Source organism: Polyodon spathula, chromosome 24 (assembly GCF_017654505.1).
Source record: "Polyodon spathula isolate WHYD16114869_AA chromosome 24, ASM1765450v1, whole genome shotgun sequence".
NCBI lineage: Eukaryota > Metazoa > Chordata > Actinopteri > Acipenseriformes > Polyodontidae > Polyodon > Polyodon spathula.
Window position 1 is genome coordinate 19,882,423 of NC_054557.1, and position 19,445 is coordinate 19,901,867.

The 19,445-nt window shown below is 40.4% G+C and overlaps 2 protein-coding genes across 2 annotated transcripts; one reads left to right on the forward strand and one right to left on the reverse strand.

Annotated features, from left to right (window-relative positions):
• The first annotated feature begins 591 nt into the window (after window positions 1–591).
• On the forward strand, window positions 592–4,660 carry LOC121298699 (C3a anaphylatoxin chemotactic receptor-like). Its single transcript, XM_041225892.1, has 2 exons — window positions 592–787; window positions 2,643–4,660. The coding sequence occupies exon 2, from the start codon at window positions 2,644–2,646 to the stop codon at window positions 3,664–3,666; it is 1,023 nt and encodes a 340-aa protein (XP_041081826.1). The 5' UTR covers window positions 592–787; window position 2,643; the 3' UTR covers window positions 3,667–4,660.
• A 4,191-nt stretch (window positions 4,661–8,851) lies between these two features.
• LOC121298656 (pleckstrin homology-like domain family B member 3) lies at window positions 8,852–19,445 on the reverse strand. The gene is made up of 15 exons (XM_041225818.1): window positions 19,345–19,445; window positions 18,673–18,990; window positions 18,353–18,460; window positions 16,880–17,017; window positions 16,191–16,319; window positions 14,955–15,110; window positions 14,500–14,610; window positions 13,512–13,616; window positions 13,018–13,108; window positions 12,456–12,621; window positions 12,176–12,263; window positions 11,897–11,989; window positions 11,086–11,305; window positions 10,422–10,507; window positions 8,852–9,896 (listed from the first exon to the last, which is right to left on the reverse strand). Exons 2-15 carry the CDS (start codon window positions 18,928–18,930, stop codon window positions 9,762–9,764), a joined length of 1,884 nt encoding a protein of 627 aa, XP_041081752.1. The 5' UTR covers window positions 18,931–18,990; window positions 19,345–19,445; the 3' UTR covers window positions 8,852–9,761.

Genomic DNA, 19,445 nt, shown 5'->3' on the forward strand with positions numbered 1-19,445 from the left:
TTTGACAGCTGAGTTAAAGTAAAAAAAAAATTTCCCATGTACAAAAAACAGACTTAAAATAGACAGCTTGAAATAGCCTGCCTGCTTGGGTGTTAGACATTAGCAGAGGGCACCGCTGCAAAAAACAAGAAGTGATTCCATTCTCAACACAGTCGGAAGTGTCTGAAAAACGCAACCAGACAGTGGAAATGGCAACGCTTATGTTGATTTGTGTTTTGTGATGTGAGTTACACAAATGGCGCTATATTGAGACAAAAGCATTTCAGTTATGACCTGGGAAGCCAGATGTTATCACAGATCACCTAAGCACAAGGGTAGAGAGCACTTATCTTTTGGTTAAACTATCAATACATCATTTGAATGACATTGTAATTATGTGTAAGTACACATATATTTACTAAGTAACTGCTATGTAAAAATACAGAATAATTAGAGCCATTTAATGGAAAGCAAAAACAATAATAATAATAATAATAATAATAATAATAATAATAATAATAATAATTCTGAAAGCATACATTGCATACAGTGTGTGAAATGGAAACTGAAAGAGTAATTACCACACAGTGCTTTGCAGCAAAGAAGGCGTGTTGTCCCTCTGAGTCAAGCCTCTGTCTCTTCTGTGGAAGTGGAATTGAGCCAAAACATCTTTCTCACTCTGGATGGTAAGATTTTAGCAAGTTTATTTAAGCATAACTTCAAAGTGTGGGAAAGTTCTGATACTGGATCTTCATGTGTGCTTGTCTAGCTTTTTTCTTGTTGAACTGATTTTTGTGACTAGCTAAAGGTAAGATCAAATCTATTTTTGTTGTTATCTGTGAAAGGATTTTAGTTAAAACATTAACTAATTACACAGTCATTTTACAGTTATTCTGGTCATTCAACAAAACTAGTAATTTGGAAATGATCAATGCGATTGTCCTGATATTTTTTAAGTTAATACATAACAAGTTCTGAGATATATTACAATCATGTTGTGCTAGTTACCATTCCAAATAAAATCTTTTTGTGGTAGAATAAAGAATAAATGTCCCAACCATGTATTCTACATTGGTAGCAATTTTGGAAACACTAAAAGAAACTGACAAATGATTTGTTAAAAGTCTTTCTTCTGATGAATTAAGGGTATTGCGACAGCTATTCTAAATGTCAGAGAGCTGTTATTCTTCTGCTTCTGAGCACATCTGAAACAGTGTTTTAATCTGTTTACTCTTTTCTTAAATGACATCAACATAAATGATTGCTCAATGAACACACTAAAACTATCCGACAATATCCTGCAAAGCCCATTGATATTGGGGGCTCACTGCACACAGCGTTAGGGAAGCAATGTCACTTTTTTGTTAATTATTTGGAAAACTACAAAGTGGTATGTAAGTCAATATGTTAACGTGACATTATTAACGTGGCAGGTTTCATTCGACTTTATGAAGCAAAATGAGTTAATTCTATAGGGTTGAAAAACCTTTGGCCATAGTTATAAAATATCTCAACACAAAGGACAACCGTTCTAAACATCACAAACCGTTTTAGTATCCAATCAGTTTCTGAATAGAGCAGTGACTATCCCAGGTATATGCACAGTAAAAGCTGAAGGGATCTTAGACTCTTGAAACTCTCTTAAAAAAAATAAATGTCTTCATACACCAAAATATTTGTTGCGTTTTACCCTGCGTAGGGTAAAATGAGGAACAGATCGTCTTCTTCCACATTCATTTTGCATTTGTTCATGTGTCCCTACGCTTTTTGGAGGGTAGTGGAACTAAAACTAGAGCTTTAAATATGTTTGTTTTCTCATAAAGAGGAACTGGTGACATAGAACTATATATAGTCATAAGTTATGTGAAGTCTGACTGTCCGTGATGCACGTGAATATGTGTTATGTATTTCGGAACTGAAAAATGCATATTTTTCAAGGGAAAAATAAACCAAAAGCCACTCCGATATTTTCTTACTTCTTGTCTGGTCTGTAGACATTATACATCCCATTCACACATTTCAAAGAGGTATAAGCCCTTGTATAATGGATACATTCAATAGAGACTGTAATTGAACAGCGGGTTGAGCTATGTCCACTTTTAGTTTAGTTGCCGCTACAGATAACTAGAATGGCTCAAACCGCTACGTAATGAGAGTCATAAATGTGACAAAGTCAAACAAATTGCTTGGAAAAATTAGATCCCCCCTCTGGTTAATTTTCTTTAACAAAAATTCAATTCCCCAATCTCTGTAAGATGGAACTGGAAATGAGACATTGTTTCTCACTTCCTTCTTGCTACTTCTTAAATATCTTCTACATGTATTTCTACAGGAATATAAATTCATATTTTAAATAGAACAAGCATGATTTGGATAAAGCAGTTTACCTTTGTGATCCCTGATTGCTTTCTTGAAAAAAAAAGGGACTTGAGTGAAGTCTTTAAAATCATAAATGGTCTAGATAAAGTTGATCCAAGACAGTACTTCAAATTTAGCACAGAGAGAAGAACATAAGTGGAAGCTGAGTTAAAGTAAGTTTAGAACAGAAGGTGGGTAGCACTTTTTTTTACACAGTCATAAATGTATGGAATAGCGTACCAGGTGAAGTAGTAGGATCTAAAACACTGGATCGCAAACTTTTTTTATGTTTTTATTCTTTTTAGAATGGAGCTCAACAACATCACAACGAGCAGCAAATCTTTGCCCCAAAAGACAGACGACTCCGTGGACATCGACTACGTAATGGACACGGTATTGATAGTTTTATACACCATCACTATTAGTCTGGGAGTAACCGGAAATAGCATAGTGATCTGGATGATCAGCTGCAAACTGAGGAAGAATGTGACCAACGTCTGGCTTCTCAACCTGGCTGTGGCCGACCTGGTCTTCTGCTTCACCCGAGTCATCTCTTTGCTCAAGCTCATCTTCTACACCTACTGGCCCTTTGGAGAATTCCTCTGCAAGTTCAATGGCTTCTTTACGTACATGAACTTGTTCTGTAGCGTCTTCCTTCTGTCCGTCATCAGCCTTGACCGCTGCTTTTCTGTGGTCTTCCCCATCAGGATGAGGCAGTGGCGCACTGTCCAGATGGCTTCCTTTGCCAGCGCAGGAGTTTGGGCGCTGGCCACGGCCTTTAGCCTGCCGTACTTCCTATTTCGACAGGTCGCTATGGATCCAGGAAATGGGAATCTTTCCCGGTGCTCCTTCGATGTTCCTGGAAGCAACGATGGATACCAGAATAAGGCCCTCTACATCGTGAGGTTCCTTTTTGGTTTCTTGGTCCCCTTTTTAATCATTGCCACTTGTTACGCAATCATGGCTTGCAAGTTGAGGCAGACACAAGTGCCCAAAAAGTCCTTCAAGATCATTGCTGTATTGGTGGCTGCCTTTTTCTTCTGTTGGGCACCCTACCATGTCTTTTTGCTGGCCAAGATGGTCAATAAGAAGTCTTTGGCAGTGAAGGTTGCTCTTCCTTTGTTCAAAGGCCTGGCCTACTTCAATAGCTGCATCAACCCCATCCTTTATTTCATCATGGCCCTGGATTTGAAGAAGAGGTTCAATCAAAAACTGTCTTTGGTATACATAAGAGCTTTCAGTGAGGAATTGGATAGTTCTAGCCATTACCGGTCTTCAAGGAGAGATAGAAGCTCTATTGCAAACACAGTGGAGGTAACTGCATTGTAAAAATACTCAAAACATTATTAGCCTCTGTCTGGACAATTTAGTTCAGAAACTGTCAATACTGTGACATTTTTAGTGCCCCTTCAATTTTTTATAATGTTTTTTTTTTTTAACATATCTAAGAAGGTTGTTATATATTAAGGAAAGTTTATGTGAAAAGTTTGTCTACCTTAGACTGCATGATTGAGTCTTTTTTAAATGTACATTATTATATGTTATCTATATTAATGTATATACTGTAAATTTAGTGTTTCGTGCTTTTTTCACCATTGCAGCCATAATGTGGATTATGTTTAAATACAGCAGGAGAAGCTTTGCATTTTTCTATATTTATACACTTATTAAATAAAGCAATGCCTTTACTTTTTTGGTTTAAAATCAGATCAGAGGATGTGCACATACCTTCAGTTCTCCTGAGCTGCAGTAAAGATGTGTAATTAGTCATGCTGTAATGGAGATAAATAATTTCTGCAATTACATTGTTTGTTCTGTCTCCTTTAATAGAACTTTAAAAACGGGCAGATGTTTACCATTACACTTTCTAAGGAACTTGAGGTTCAGTATCTAGGATTTCCTGGATTCAGAACAACATTTAATTCCCAGAACTTGACAGGGCTGGTGTGTGGTTCTTGCTGCTGTGTGTCAGAGGAACTGAAAGTTCCAACTAGGGACAGTTGCCCACAATTTCTTTCAAGTTATCCCACACAATGTGACTCAATCTTCACCCACAAGTATGGAAAACTTCTGAATGTGTTCTTGGGAGCAATGCTAATGGATAATGTGCTAAAGCAGCCCTCTGTCTCGTATTAAAAGCACTGTTAAGTACACAGATGGATTTTACACTGTATTTAAAGAGATGATTGTAATTTAAAGTCTTCCAGCATGCTACAGAATTAACTACTTTTGCATCATAAAGTCGAATGCAACCTGCTTAATAATGCTTTGTTAACATATTGAATTACATACCGCATTGTAGTTTTCCATATACTTAACGAAAAACTGGGTAACATCAAAAGGTTATATGATTGCTCTTTTGTAAACGTTTTTAACTTTTTTTACAATTGAAAAATTTAGATTGTCCTTTATGACAGCATATCAGATAGGACATAATAAAACGTTATTTTAATAAATAATGTTATAATTATATATATAATACAAATCTATATCTATATATATATATATATCTATATCTATATCTATATATATATATATATATATATATATATATATATATATATAGTGAGTAGGGAGCAGGTTAAATTCCTCCCTGCCTTAGAAAAACATGTGCAAATGCACACTAGCTTAATTTAATTGGTTTTGTTAATTGTTAATTATCACCTGCACCTGGCTGTCATTGTAAATTAGAGACAGATGCAGGGTAATTAAGGAGAGTCTGCTCATGGCTGTTGCTCTGTGGACAGCCTGCTTGATAGTGTGGTCAAGTGTATAAAGACTAAGGTACTATGTAAAGCCTTTTTGTGTTATTGGTTTAAAAACTGTGTGTTTTGTTTGATTTTTGTTTAACAGGTAAACAACTTGATTGTCCTCGTTTATACTTATAAAGCTAGGTTTTTGTTTTCTGTTTTGTTAATTTTGCATTATTAAAGATTTTAGCGCGCAAGCGCTTTCAAAAACCTCCATCTCTGTGTTGGTACTTTAAAAGGGCAAAATGAACCCGAGCCACAAGGCTTGTTCACAATGTGTGTGTGTGTGTGTATATATATATAATTTGTTTTTTCTTTTCTTATGTCTCAGTCCTAAAATTATTGGTGATGCAAAACTTTTGGCCATAGCTGTAAATGTGCATATAGTATAGATGGATCATGGAGATCTACTGTTTAATGTCTCTAACTTTGAATTATGGTATTGCTGTCCCTGCAATCTTGGGGTTTATCGTGGAACATTTTCCATATGTATACTCTACAACAGACCAAACATAACCACAGCAGTTCAACCCACACCCAGGCCAACTGGATGGGAATGACATCAAGCAATATGACATTTGTTATGAAAACAGTTGCTTGTTAATACCTGCCTAGCAAAGGTGAATGTGGCAATACGTTGCGACTGACTAAACCACGGATTTGTTTATTATTATTTTTTTAAATGTAGTAGTCACCAATTTCATTTTTCCCATAGTTTAGAATATTTTTTTTTACAAGCTTGTCTCACCGGTATCACCCCTGCTCTGACTCGGCAGCGGTGAATACGAACACACGCCGTCCTCCGAACCGAGTGCCGTCCGCCCACCGCTTCTTTTCACACGGCAGACTACAGGGGTCGCTAGTGAGCGGTTTGCCGAGGACACCCAGGGCCACTGAAACGCACCTTTAACCCCCTCCGTGCCTACCCTATCATATCTATCTATATCGCTATCTATCTATAGATAGATAGATGGATAGATAGATAGATATAGATATATGTTTCTTCTACTAAAGAGAAAAGTGAAACAGGACTAGGTTTACTAACCTCCGGAGCGTCTTCAACACTTTTGATAATGTAAACAGGGGTCGGCAAGTGGCGGCCCGCGGGCCAATGGCGACCTATTTGAGTTTCTTTATCAATGTATTACATTAAAAAAAAAAAAAAAACAACAAAAAAAAAATATTAATTAGATCCGCCGCCTTGGCACTTGTGTTGTTGCTCGAGTGATTTTTCTCACACCTTGAGCCAACGTCACGAAGAAGTACGTAATCAACGCTCATGCAGTAACTGTACGAAGTGCCGAGCCAGCGGAACGACAGAGGTGAAGTTGGCCAAATTAAATCAGTTGTTTGTTTTAACTTAAGAGGATTTTTTTTTCCCTTGATGGGAGAAAAAATGTACGATTTATTAACTACACGTAATGTTAAATGGGAATAGATTAAACCTGCATTTATGTGTGTTAAGGCTGCTTTTGGTGGGAATCCACGAACCTTCAAAATACTATTTGAGTACTTATTTTTCGTTGGAGTTTTTTTTTTTTTTTTTTCTTTGAGAAACACAGAAGTAACGGGCAGCTAGTAAATATAAATGAAACCCATGTAAATAGTTATGTATCTTTGCTGTTGCACAGATTGGCACTGTTTGAATTCTGCGTGGTTTTACATTGTGAATTCTGTGTGAAGAACCCACCAGCTAGAATAACCATAACATTCCCGAACTAAACCAAACAGTTTTTTTTTTTCACTAACAAGAATTAATAACGTTTGTTAAAGCCTTGGCAAGCATTCAAAACCAAGTATCTTTCATGCTGTTTATTGATTTAACATCACAGCATTACGTGCTTTATTGTTAGAACAGGAGCACCCAGAAGAGTGACACACTTTATTCAAGAGCAGATAGAAAACATAAAAACTTCAAAAGCATTTCAATAAATCTGATCATGTGACCCTGCCGTTGACTTAGTATAATCCCACATTCTGAACATTACATCTCTCGGGTCAAGGCTCTTAATAGAGATATGAACCAACTGTGGTGATGTGAACACAGAAAACCGTTTTTTGGGAAAAGGGCAGCTTAGCAAAAACACTTGCCAGTTTCTCATAGGTGCAGAGAAATCTATCAAGCAGATTCATTATAGAACACCCTGCAAAGTTTACAAGAAACTCGTTACCTTTGCTGTGTCCTGTGTGGTATTGGCAACAGTAAAAATCATAAATCAAATTAGGCAATATGTTCTCAACATTTACCGAGAACAGTGTGCACCAGGGGATAAAAATCTTCTGAAGGATCACAGTTTATCTAGATCACGCTGCCTCCGGTGATATGATCGTTCTCTGTTCCTCACAATACGTTGCTCATTTCAAATCACCAGCATTATTGCAGGAGGGAGCCTGAACTGGATGCACTGCGAACGTTTCTGAGTAAAAGTTGAAAAAAAAAAAAAAAAAAAAAAAAAAAAAAAAAAAAAAGGAATCTCCTAGTTGATTTACCTATGACGTGGGAATAAAATAAAAAACCATTGGGAATATGTTGGGAAAATTAGTGCGGTATGGAAAATACGGGATACAGCTAAGGTAGATGTGTTTTTTTGTAACTGCACGGGGTTCTGTAACACTTTCAAAGGCAGCTACATTTTCTGTTGGTTTTCATCCAGGAGGTTCAATCCCAGTTCGGCTGATGACTCACCGTGTGCGAGCCTGAGCAAGTCGCTGAACCTCCTTGTGCTCCAAGGAATATTGTAGTTGCGGTTCCACTATATGTAAATGTACAGAGCTTGTGGCCCTAGTTAGATAGACACAGGCATTGTCCTGGTAATGTGTCTTTGCTTTCACAGCAATGGGAATGGGCTACCCAGCATAGCGGAGAGAAAACTACGGGAGGCCAAAGCAGAGAGAGCGGGTCTACTGAGGGCCAGGGTGAGTAGTCATCACTCCATTGCATGTGGACGTGCGTTGGAAGCGTGGTGGTCCAGTGGTTAAAGAAAGGGGCCTGTTACCAGGAGGTTCCAGGTTCAAACGCATCAACTAACTCGCCACGTGTGACCCTGAGCAAGTCACTTAACCTCCTTGTGCTCCATCCTTTGGATGAGACATAAAACATATGAGGTCCCATTGAAAGATCAGTAGCACCAATTGTGATACACAGATCTAAGCCCTGGTAAGTCACTTGGGATAAAGTGTCTGCTAATTTATAATAATATCTACTGTATACATTTCAATAATAGTTTGGGTTAATTATGTTAAATGCATGCATTTAATAGTGAATGATATTTACAATGCTATTCAGTTCAATGGTTGCAAGAGGGGAGGGCAGAATATCCCAGGGGTTGAACAATCAGGGGGGGGGGGTTTAGACTGCTCTGCTGAAGGTTTTATCGCAGGGCAGGTTGGAGACCAAAAAACATTTAGAAATGTTTAAACTCACTGTGTACAATCCACTCAGCAGAAACAGGAAACGTCTATTAATATTTCAGCCAAACCAGCAATACTTTAATACCAACTTAAAAACACAGGAATTGAAGATGATGTGAGAATAAAACTGTCCATGTTTTTTTTTTTTTTTTTAAACTGCGGTAAAGTCACTGATCAAGCAAATTTTCTTATTAACCAAAAATTCATTTTTTTTTTTTTTTTAAGACGTATGTCAAGAGAAATCTTCGAGCCTGGCAAGAAATTAGTCCTCATTTTTTTTTCTTTTTTATCTGAGAAAATATTCCTCCATTTTTCTTACTACGGCAAAAACTGGTTTAGAAATAGAAAACAGCTGAATTTATTTATTTATTTGGCCACAGTACATTGAAAAAGGCACTTACCAAAACCTTAGTCTGCTTGATTTAGCTTAACAGTTTTACCTTAATTCAAATTGAGCATTTAGGAATAGCTTAACAATGCTTTAAATACATATTTATACATTCAGTGAATATTGCACTTTTGTTCTTTGATAAATGTCTATGTGCAAAAATACAAATGTAACATTATTTTCAACTGGCTTTTGTACCCTTTTGTCACGAGGGGGTGACAGTAAAATTCTTATTTACAAAAAAAAAAAAAAAAAAAAAGCACAGCAAAATGTGCATCATTATTTTTAAAAAAGCCAACAAAAGCTTTGCCTTAATTTCATTAGCCATCCAGTTGAAAGCAACACAAATTCAGTTTCCATCAGACAAAAGTCTATTTGAATTCTCTCAATCCCAGTTAACATTATGATGATTCACAGTCTCTCAAAACTCTTTCTGAATGACCTAATGAGCGTCAACGCAAAAGGATTTGAGAAAACACCAAACTGGTGAAGAAAACAAACATGTAGGTTTAAAAGGCTGCCAATTACAGCATCGAGAAAACAGCAGGAGGTAGGAGAAGAATTTTAGAAATCCTGCAAACGCAAAAACAGCGATGCGTCTTTGATGCCGTCTAAAGCCCTGGACCATAGACTGCAGGGAGACTACAGGGAGGCTGGATATTGAAATCGATTTACAGACTGGTTTGCAAGGTGCAGATGGAAACGTTGCAGAAGATAAAACTGTCCAATCTCCAGAAATGCCAACCCCAAACCTGGACAGGAGACCTGCAGATCTTGTGCGCTCCATGTCCAGGGATATCTATTCAAGATCTCCAAGACTACAGGTGATGGTCCAGCTCTGTACAGAGGTCCATGGGGCCTGTTGCGGTACAGGTTCAGTAGCGATGATGTTCATCCGTTGCCGTGACGATTACATCCATCCAGATCCTCATGGCCTCGGGTGTCGGTGCAACTATGAAGAAGAGTCGGTCGTAGGTCTTCACACAGAACGTCAGCTTGGGGTGCGGACTCTGGAACACACACATCGAAGAGGGGGTTAATTCAATGTGATCGTTTTCTACTGCTGTTTGTATTGTCTGTATCAAAGTGCTTTAACTGGAGTTGAAGAGCCATTCTTTAATTCTAGTTGCTTGCCATAGACAGACATCGGTAACATCAGCTAAAGTGTCTATATAGAAGTAAGAGCCAGCACACCAGCTAGTGATCGGCAACTTTGCAGTAAAGTTTACTTTTGTATTGTTGGCAATACACAACTGTGCACTAGGTGGTGCTGGTGCTGAGTAATATTAAAATACACTTTAGCCAACCTAGCCTATATCAGGTACTGAAAAACAGACCCAAAAATAGGTAAAAATGCATGTCCCCTTCATTCACTGTGTGCACAATTGTACCATATTAAAATGTAAAGTTTTGGCAGGGCGACTTCTGGAACTCCACAAAACAGTTTTAAAATTTCCAAAAATGTAAATGTGCGTCTTATACAGAACTTTTAACACACAAAGGCAAACTGCACACGCACATGAACACGCACACACCTTAGACGCGCTGCGCAGGTGATCGTAGTAAACCTCCTCAATGGCTTGGAAATAGATCACTCCCTTTAGCTTCGTTTCTTCTTTATCTGCGTTTGAAAAATAAAGCAAAAATCTATCAGCTAAAGAAAAAAACGACTCAAAATTACAAACTACAACAAGTAAACGGGCTAGATTCACTAAGCACTGACTCTAATTTCTTTTTTACTTTCTAGACGCAGAAAAACAAACTGTTGACGTAGAAAATGTAGCTAGAAATAGTAAAGTAACATTAACATTCCAAACAAATATAAAATCTCCAATAATACCTGTGATTTAAAAAAAAAAAAGCACCATAAAAATGTCAGTAATGGCACTAACCAATCTCTACTCTGCTAGGTATCCCCCCCCCAGTGGTGTGGGTGGGGGTACAGGGGGCAGGGGGGGGGGGGCTGAAATTCCGTGTGGGGAATTAACCATGACTGATCTACCACCTATCTGTGTTCATCCCTTCAAAATAAGCAGGCAAATGCAATCTAGGAAGAATCCCTGGTACTTACCAAATCAACCCCTTAAACTCTTCTAATTATGAGCTAGTGAAGTTTAAAGCTGCCTTAAGGAGGACATGATACAATGCAGGTGCTGTGTTTTGTTCTTTGAATCTTCCCAAGTTAAATCTACTCCTTACTTGAGAAATACGCCAGACGTTTCTTTTCCCCATCGAACACGAAGCACCTCTTTTTCCAGGTTTTGATCTTGCCCCCCATCTTGGTGAGGAAACCCTTGCACCTCCTGCTGGTGACGGTTACCGCTTTGCACGTCTCGACGCTGTGACCGGATGCCTCCAGGTGGGCCCTGAGGTCAAAGGTCACACTGCTGATGAGGGAGCGGAGGGGCGCCGGGCCAGTCTGTACGAACATGGAGAGCGTGAACCGAAATACACTGCAACAGTTACTACACTAAGGTGTTGCACAGTAAATATCTTGGTATGTACATCCCATCTACAAATACATGCAGATTGACTAATGAGCAATAGATCTTACAAGTGCAGCGGTACCACCAAAAGTCTGTACATTTCCAACAAACGCAGAACAACTGGGGCTGGGCTATTCAACTAAACATAATATAATATCATGCTGCCAAGTTAAAAATAAATGGTCTACAGTATGTGACAACGCAACCTTTTAACTCTGACAGACCCGCCTCTATAATGATTGACAGAGAATAGGTGTGGCTGGCAGAGTTTAAAGGTCACATTGTCACATGATTTTGAATGCTGGAATAAGGAAAGTGGTTCAGGATTCACCAGACAAGCTCAAACCGCAGGTAAATAGAGATTTAGATCAAAAATTAAAACAAGATATTGGAGTAACTAACTACTGAGAATGATATAACATATTATAAAATAGAAAGGGAAATGTAAACTGACATCTAGTGGCTGGAGGACAGAATAGCAGGCTGCACAAGCCTGGAGAGGGTTCGCTGTAATGGACTGCTACCTCTAGATGGCGCTCTGGTGTAGAAGCGGATGTTGGTTCAACACTCTCCAGCTCTTTTTTGATGGTTTCCTCTTGGGCTTGTCTTTTGGCTTCCTGGGGATTATAGGAAGCGTTGCAGAAATAAATGATCGAAATTCAAAACAGGATAATAAGTGCTATCACTAAACGTTCTCCACCCCATCCCTTAGGATCATGAATAAGGTGACTTGCTCAGGGTCACACAGGCGACCACCAAGCTTCCGATGCACGTCTAAATGCAATGGAGTGATGAATACTCACCCTGGCCCTCAGCAGACGCTCTCTCTCAGCTTTGGCCTCCCGTAGTTTCCTCTCCATGTCCGCTATGTTAGGGAGCCCATTTCCATTACTGTGAAAGCAAAGACACAGCATCAGCACAATGCCTCTGTCTGTATCTATACAGTAAACTCATCTAACTAGGGCCACAAGCTCTGACATTTACATATAAGGGCTAGGTGTTATATTTTTGGAAGTTACCTAAAAAGGGCTTTAATCTTTACTGACCCTACCAGTGCATTTCAGTGCAGTCCCTGTGCTGTACCTGAACCCCTGAGTGGGTGCCCTGCTTGTCCCGTTGCAGGTGGGACCCCTGTTGGCCTGGTTCAGTTTGGGGGAGGAAGCGTGTTTGGAGGAGGGGGAACGCAGAGCATCGACTGCTGCACCGCTGGGAGACCCGTTGACAACATCCACACACTTCACCTGCTGACCTGCAAGAGAAAACAGGTCTCACTGGATTTACAATGAACAAGCACGTAAACAACACACTCACGCTCTCAATACGTACAGCAGTGTGCATGCACATATCCCCATATTCTAATACCCTAACCAGCTTTCACCACAGCTTGATAAGCCATTGCATAGATACAAGTCAAATATGTACAGTGCATCTCTAGGGATGTGAATTTGGTGACAAGGGATGACACTTGTTGGATAATGTATTGAGAATACCAAATTGCTCCGTGCTCGTCAATTGGAATCTTACTTGCAACTCGGCGACAGCAATTTCTGTACAAAGACATTCTGTATTGTTGCAGGTCTTTCCTCCCATAATCCTCTCTGTTCAGACTGGCACATGGATACCACAGCCCCTTTCTTACCCTTACCATGGACTGAGACTGGCCTATCAGAGGGCTTGTTCTGCTGGCACCGCCTCCTTGGCAAACCTGACGTGCCGCTCATACCCAGAGAGGAATTCTGGGAAAAAGGATAAAAAAAAAATAAAAAAAACAGTAACAATTGCTTCCTATGTGCTTACCTCAGAGCACGGGAAGGAGGAAGGAGGGAGGCAGGCACAGGAATTGTTAAGGTAGCAGGAAGCAGCAGAACACTTTCTAAATCGATTGCATGATACTTGGAAGTGTACCAAACAAATAGCATAAAAACTGCCTGAGCGCAGTGATAAAAGGGCTTCTGTCAATGTGTTTAAAAGAGGGAAGAAAACTGATTTTAAAGCCAAGGTTCATTCTCTTTTACAGGGGGAGCAAGTGCTAGAAAACAGCTGGAGATTATAAAGCACTGCAAAACATTTTGCAGAAGCAGAGCCAGGCAACGCAAGAGGTAGGAGCTGAACACACGGATATCTTTGAAAGCCACCAACCTTCGTGGGATTGTGGACAGACAAGCCTGGGATAGATAACATACAGGGAGCAGAGCCTGTCAGATTACTGAAATCAGACAAGCATTTCTTATCCTTCAGTAAATGCTGAAAGATATAAAACAGTACATTATAACTCCTACACGGATATAATCTAGCATAACGATACCATTGTAAAGCTGTGCTGGTGCATTTGTTAACCCCACTCAAGCCTTTTGTTTGCAGTAGTATTTATTTTCATTGAAAAGCAACATTAAGGTCGCTCCATTTGTGGTTAACTGTACATAACCAAAGGGGACTGAAATAATAATGTTAAAAATGTACTTTGATGGTTATCCAGTGGATAGATCTTAAACCCCAGAATACAGCTCTTCTGAAGTGTGTTTTTTTTTTTTTTTTTTTAAATCGGTTTGACAAACCTTCAAGGAGAATCTGTAACCCCAGAAAAAAAGCTAGTTCAGTCAGTTAAAGAACGCTGCAAAATCTTTTCAACCAAAAATAATGAAAGCGATGCAAGACCGATTATCCCTCGTTGGTTTACTTCAGCTAAAATGTTCAATGACAGAGAACACACATAGCTGGCCATTTAAACTGGTTTGAAATCCAATATTAGGACAGGCCCTTTAGGTAAGTGTTGTTGCTGAAAATATTAGGTGTTATCAGTATACAAAAGCACCAATGCAAGTACAAATCCATTATTATTAAGTATTTAGCAGACACCTTTATCCGCCTTTATACAGGTGTTACAGGGGTGTTACAGGGGTGTACAGGGTTACAATGCAAGCACAATATTTAAACATGGTGTAGTTGTACAGCAAAATGCAAATAATACTACTAAAATGCAATGCAACCAGTTAAGATTACAACAAGTTAAATGTACAATTCTTGTTTCTGCTCCTGATATTTTTTGCCTTCCAGACTCTTTAATCTATGCACTGCTTGATCATTGATTTACACAGTAATTAGTGAGGTGGTCTGTTTGATTGCTTACCATGTTGAGTATGTTGGATGTTTCTTTCTTGCACTGACTCAGTTTTCGGGACTCCGTCTCAGTCTGCTGTCTGATTTCATTCACTTGTTTCTGCAGCTTTAATACTTGTTCCTGGAAACAAAACCAACTCTTTTAACCATCCCCAGGCTTAGTGGATGTGTGGCGCTTACACAACACGTTCTGTTAGTGGAATGCACTTCAAAATCTCATGGCTTCAGACCACACAGCTCACCACCTGATTTGATTTTAAATCAGCTTTTGCAGAAATCCCTCACCTGTTCCCTTAATTTTTTTACAGCAGTACCAGCTATGTTTTAAAATACTTCTCTGAAACGTAGATGTCTTTCAAAACTACAGATTTTTATTCTATATAGCGAATGGATGCGGACGGCATGGAATTACTACTTACACAGAGAGCCGTGTATTGGCGTCCCACTGCTGGATGCCCAACGTACCTTCCTGTGGTTGACGCGGTGTTGCTGCCCGGAGATTTCCATCAAGGCCTGCCTCTGCATCATCTCCCTCGCTTCCTCAAGAGCGCTCTCCCTCTCCAGCTGCTGGAACTCCAGGTCCTCGAAGGCCTTGAGTGCCATTTCCATCGTGTCAGAGTCCTGAGAGAGAGAGCAAGAGCGAGAGAGCGAGGGGGGGGGGTAAGCGAGAGAGAAAGAGAGAGTGAGCGAGTGAGAGGGGGGAGGAGAGAGCAAGAGAGGGAGGGAGGGAGAGCGAGTGAGCGAGGGGGAGCGAGAGAGAAAGAGAGAGAGCAGGGGAGCGAACGAGAGAGAGAGAGAGTGGGGGGAGTGAGCAAGAGAGGGAGGAGAGAGAGCAAGAGGGAGGGAGAGCGAGCGAGCGAGCGAGCAAGCGAGAGGGGGAGCGAGAGAGAAAGAGAGCAGGGGAGCGAACGAGAGAGAGAGAGTTACAACAGGAAAACAGTCATTCCAGGATTGGTACTGTTAACTAAACTAAACCAAACCAACACAGAGATCCCTGTACAGTGTGTGAAGATCAGATAAGAGCACAGCAATATGTTAAGGTTAGTATACAATATGTATTACGATGTGCTGGCCACGATGCATATTATGGTTCTGTTGGGTAAATTCTCTGTATGGTGTAGAAAGCTATGACTAGAAATCATATTTTATCATTGTTCAAGAACCATTTGCTGAACTAGAAGTGCTTATATAGTGCAATAGGTCACGGATTCATGAATCACAGAAGATATATTAAGAAAATATCACAATTCACACATGCTGTGGCAGTCTAAAAAATCCAAAGAAATATGAAACTGCGTGTTGGAAAGATCGCACCCTTTTAATAACGCAGCATATAACACGGGTAGTGGAAATAAAGATCACTGTATATAGAAATGAACATAGGATAGTGAAGGTAGAAATTCAAAATACAGCAAACTGAATACCTAACAGCAGCGTTGATGAAAAGTAGTCGATCCCCTTGATTTAGAAACATCTTAAGCAGAGGGACCACAAAGCCACTTTTTCAGGAAGAGTGGCTTAAAACCAGGTTCTAGGTATCAAACCCAAAGTCTTTCCTGGTATGCTATGCAGTCTCCTGAAGCCATGTTCCAAGCCCCAAAGTGACTTTGTGTTCCCTTTAGAAAGAGCGAGAGAGATGGAGACGCCAAGACGCCAAGTGGATGGTACAGCGACGGTGTTCCCCTTGCGGCTTTCTCCTACCTCATGCAGTTTGCACCTCAGCTGCTCTCTGTGGGACTCCGGCTGCGTTTCCAGGAGTTTACGAGACTCTGAGCAACGCATCTGCAGCTCTTCTAGCTTTTCTCTCTCTGCCCCCAGCTTAGCCTTCTCCTGCACACACAGTAAAAAAAAAAAAAAAAAAACACGGTCAGGCCAAGCAGACCAACAGAGAATACCTTTATCGGAGCAGAACACTATCCTTTCTGAAGTAAAAATGCGATTGCGAGATACGGCAGTATCTAAAGATCCAGAATGCACCCCAACAGCACCATGCAGCATAACATTATCCATAATCTAAAAACGCTCAATTCTAAGGTACAACTAAAAGCAACCAATGACCTACTTCAGTTGCAGTTTATTCACTTGATAAACAAACTGTACAACAAAGGCGGCACTATTCCAAACGTTCGTCTCCTAGAGTTAGTTTCTCATAGTTTGACCATAAGATTGAATAAAACACAATACAAATATTATCTTTACAAAAACAACAAGGGAATTGCAACAAAGTTGTTAGGATAACAAAATTTTTTTTTTTTTTTTTTACGGATTTCTGTAAAATGGTACCAGGTTTTCCAACCAGTAATCTGGGTTCTAACACCATCTCCAGGCTGGAATTTTCAGCAGGGTATATTTCAATAGATGGTGTGAATGGCAGTGGCTGCACGCTGTACCTTCTCTCTCTCTGACTGGTATTTCTGCTCCGTGTCCTGGAGTCTCTTCTGCAGCATGTCCAGCAGCTCTGTCTCCTTGTCCAGCTCCGCTTTCTCCATCTGCATCTCCCCTTCTAGCAAGGCCACCTCCACCTCCATCTGCACCAGAGCACAACAAGATACCCTTTGGTAAGTCAGGCATCTTGTGTAATTAAGAAAGAATACGACGGGTTGCCTATACAGTGTTGGTATCAACATTACTTTGCATCTCACTGAGAAATAGCTCTGTTTAAAAAAAAAATAAAGTTTTCCACTCTAAGGATCTCCGAAAAAAAAAAAATAGACAGCATTAAGGTAAGAAGTAACTGGTTACAGATATAACCCCCACCCCCAAACTACAGAAATATAAACCGAAACAGTACAATGCTACTTTCTTTTACCTACAGAAAGTGATAAGACAGCACTCAAACTTTAGAAAGCCTTGTCAAGCCTGCTGCAAATGTATTTGCAAAATGTATTAGAAGCATGGATGATAGTCATTTGTTTCCACTGTTTAATGCAGACGAATCACTGCACAGCAATAACACGCAAGGATGGGCTACATAATGGCCTAAAGCACTATTTTTTTTAATTTCCGAAGTAACGAGCCTCAACTCAAACAATTAAGCAAATAAAAACAACGAATGGGGCTCCTAAGTGGCGCATCCTGTAAAGGCGCTCCACGTGGAGTGCAGGATGTGCCCTATAGCCTGGGTCCAGGCTATGTCACAGCCGACTGTGACCGGGAGTTCCTAGGGGGTGGCGCACAATTGGCAGAGCGCTGCCTGATTCGGGAGGGCTTAGGTCAGCAGGGGAATCCACGGCTCACTGCGCATCAGCGACCCCTGTGGCCGATAGGGCACCTGTGGTTCTGCAGTGGAGCCGCCAGATCTGTGTTGTCCTCCGGCATTATAGGTCTGGTGGCCTCGCTGTGGTTCCACAGAAAAATGACAGATTGGCAGGAACACGTTTTGGAGGACGTGTGCTCCAGCCTCCGTTCCCCTGAGCAGTGAGCCAAGGATACAGATAATAATTGGGCACACTGAATTGGGGAGAAAACCGGGGCAAAAAAAAATTGGAGACAACTAAATTAAAAATAAAAACACACAACACACAACGAATGTGCTTAACAGTCAAGCGCGACTAAACCAAAAAAATAAATCAATGCTGTCCTTCAATTGTACTTGGATAGACATTCATTTAGAATTTGCAATGCTGGGTATGTTACAGAGAGGACCGGCACTTTATTAAGGCTGAACAAGATCATCTAAAGCTAGCGTACGTAGGGAAGTGGAATCAAGAAGGTTACCCCAGGAGTTCTGGGAATGGGATTGGAATTGGGAATTAAAAAAATGACTCAACCTCAACCCTGTTTACGAATACCAGAGATTAAGGGCTGTTTTCTGCGACAGCAGGGCAGAGGAGCATTGCACGCAACGTGGCCGCGCACCATACCTCCATCTGAAGCTCGTCCTGCTGCTGGCTTAGGCTTGTGATTCGCCGATCCAGCTTGGCAACCAGGGTCAGGACCTTGCGCAGGTCCTCTGGTGCTCTCGCTGTCTGCTGAAGGAAAGCAGTAGGGAGTTAGTGCTAACGAACAATGGTTTTTACATGAATACTTGAAAGATTTGTTTAAATGCATGGTTGTCACCTCTGATACCTGCATGGATGATGGGGTTCATTCCTAATTAAAGTGACCAGGAGTTCATATTACACAGTGTATTTTTTGGTATGAAAGCTTGATCAATCCTCTTTTTCAATGCCCCATGCCTCACCCTATTCTGTGCACTCTCTGTGCTGCTCATTTCCTCGTTGTCCGTCTCATCTCCGGAACTGGAATTTGAAGAGAAACTGGTGGAAGAACTGGAGCTGGGACTGGTCCCCACCACTGCGGACTTCTCCAGATCCCGTCTTCCAGACACGGCCATCGCCTTCACTCCTTGATTCTGATTGGTCGACGTGTGCAAAGGGCTGAGCACCGATTGGGTCGGCATGGTTTCCATGTTCTGTACGTCCATCACTCTGAGGAGCATGCTCAAGAGTCCCCCTGGATGGCACTGTTGAGCTGGGAAACGCTTGTGACGATAACCCTGCTGTAAGGACAAAGAAAATAGAGCCTTTTAAAATAAACCCTTTGAAATAAAACACTGCATTCATATTGTACTAACTTACAGCATTCTGTTTGGGGCAATCAATTTGTTTTAGCCTTAAAATAGCCAAATGAAATTGTTATTAATAAAAACAAAACATAAATAAATGAATGAATGAATGAATGAATTAATTAATTAATTAATTAATAAATCCTGCTGATTCTCTTTGCCACAGAAGGGGGTAGAATTGCCAAAGAGCAGTGCCTATCATGATATGTATCAAAAGCATGAATAAATCAAACCAGTCTATAGGTTTAATAATAGCTTCTTGCAACTATGAGGGAAGGATCGTTTAACCTTAAACTCCTGGCTCTTGAATTCACGCTTAATTGGATGTTGTTCTGGAAGCCAGGACTGGGTGCTCAGCCAGTATCTCAATCTCCAGAACTGAACTGAAA

What these genes read in the sequence shown, in the direction of transcription:
- LOC121298656 (XM_041225818.1), bottom strand. Translation starts at nt 18,930, where the DNA reads ATGCTCCTCAGAGTGATGGACGTACAGAACATGGAAACCATGCCGACC. An exon ending in AGGACGAGCTTCAGATGGAG is followed by an intron (nt 17,018 to 18,352) that starts GTATGGTGCGCG and finishes GCTCTGGTGCAG; the next exon opens with ATGGAGGTGGAGGTGGCCTT. An exon ending in GCACCCACTCAGGGGTTCAG is followed by an intron (nt 12,264 to 12,455) that starts GTACAGCACAGG and finishes TTGCTTTCACAG; the next exon opens with TAATGGAAATGGGCTCCCTA.
- LOC121298699 (XM_041225892.1), top strand. Translation starts at nt 2,644, where the DNA reads ATGGAGCTCAACAACATCACAACGAGCAGCAAATCTTTGCCCCAAAAG.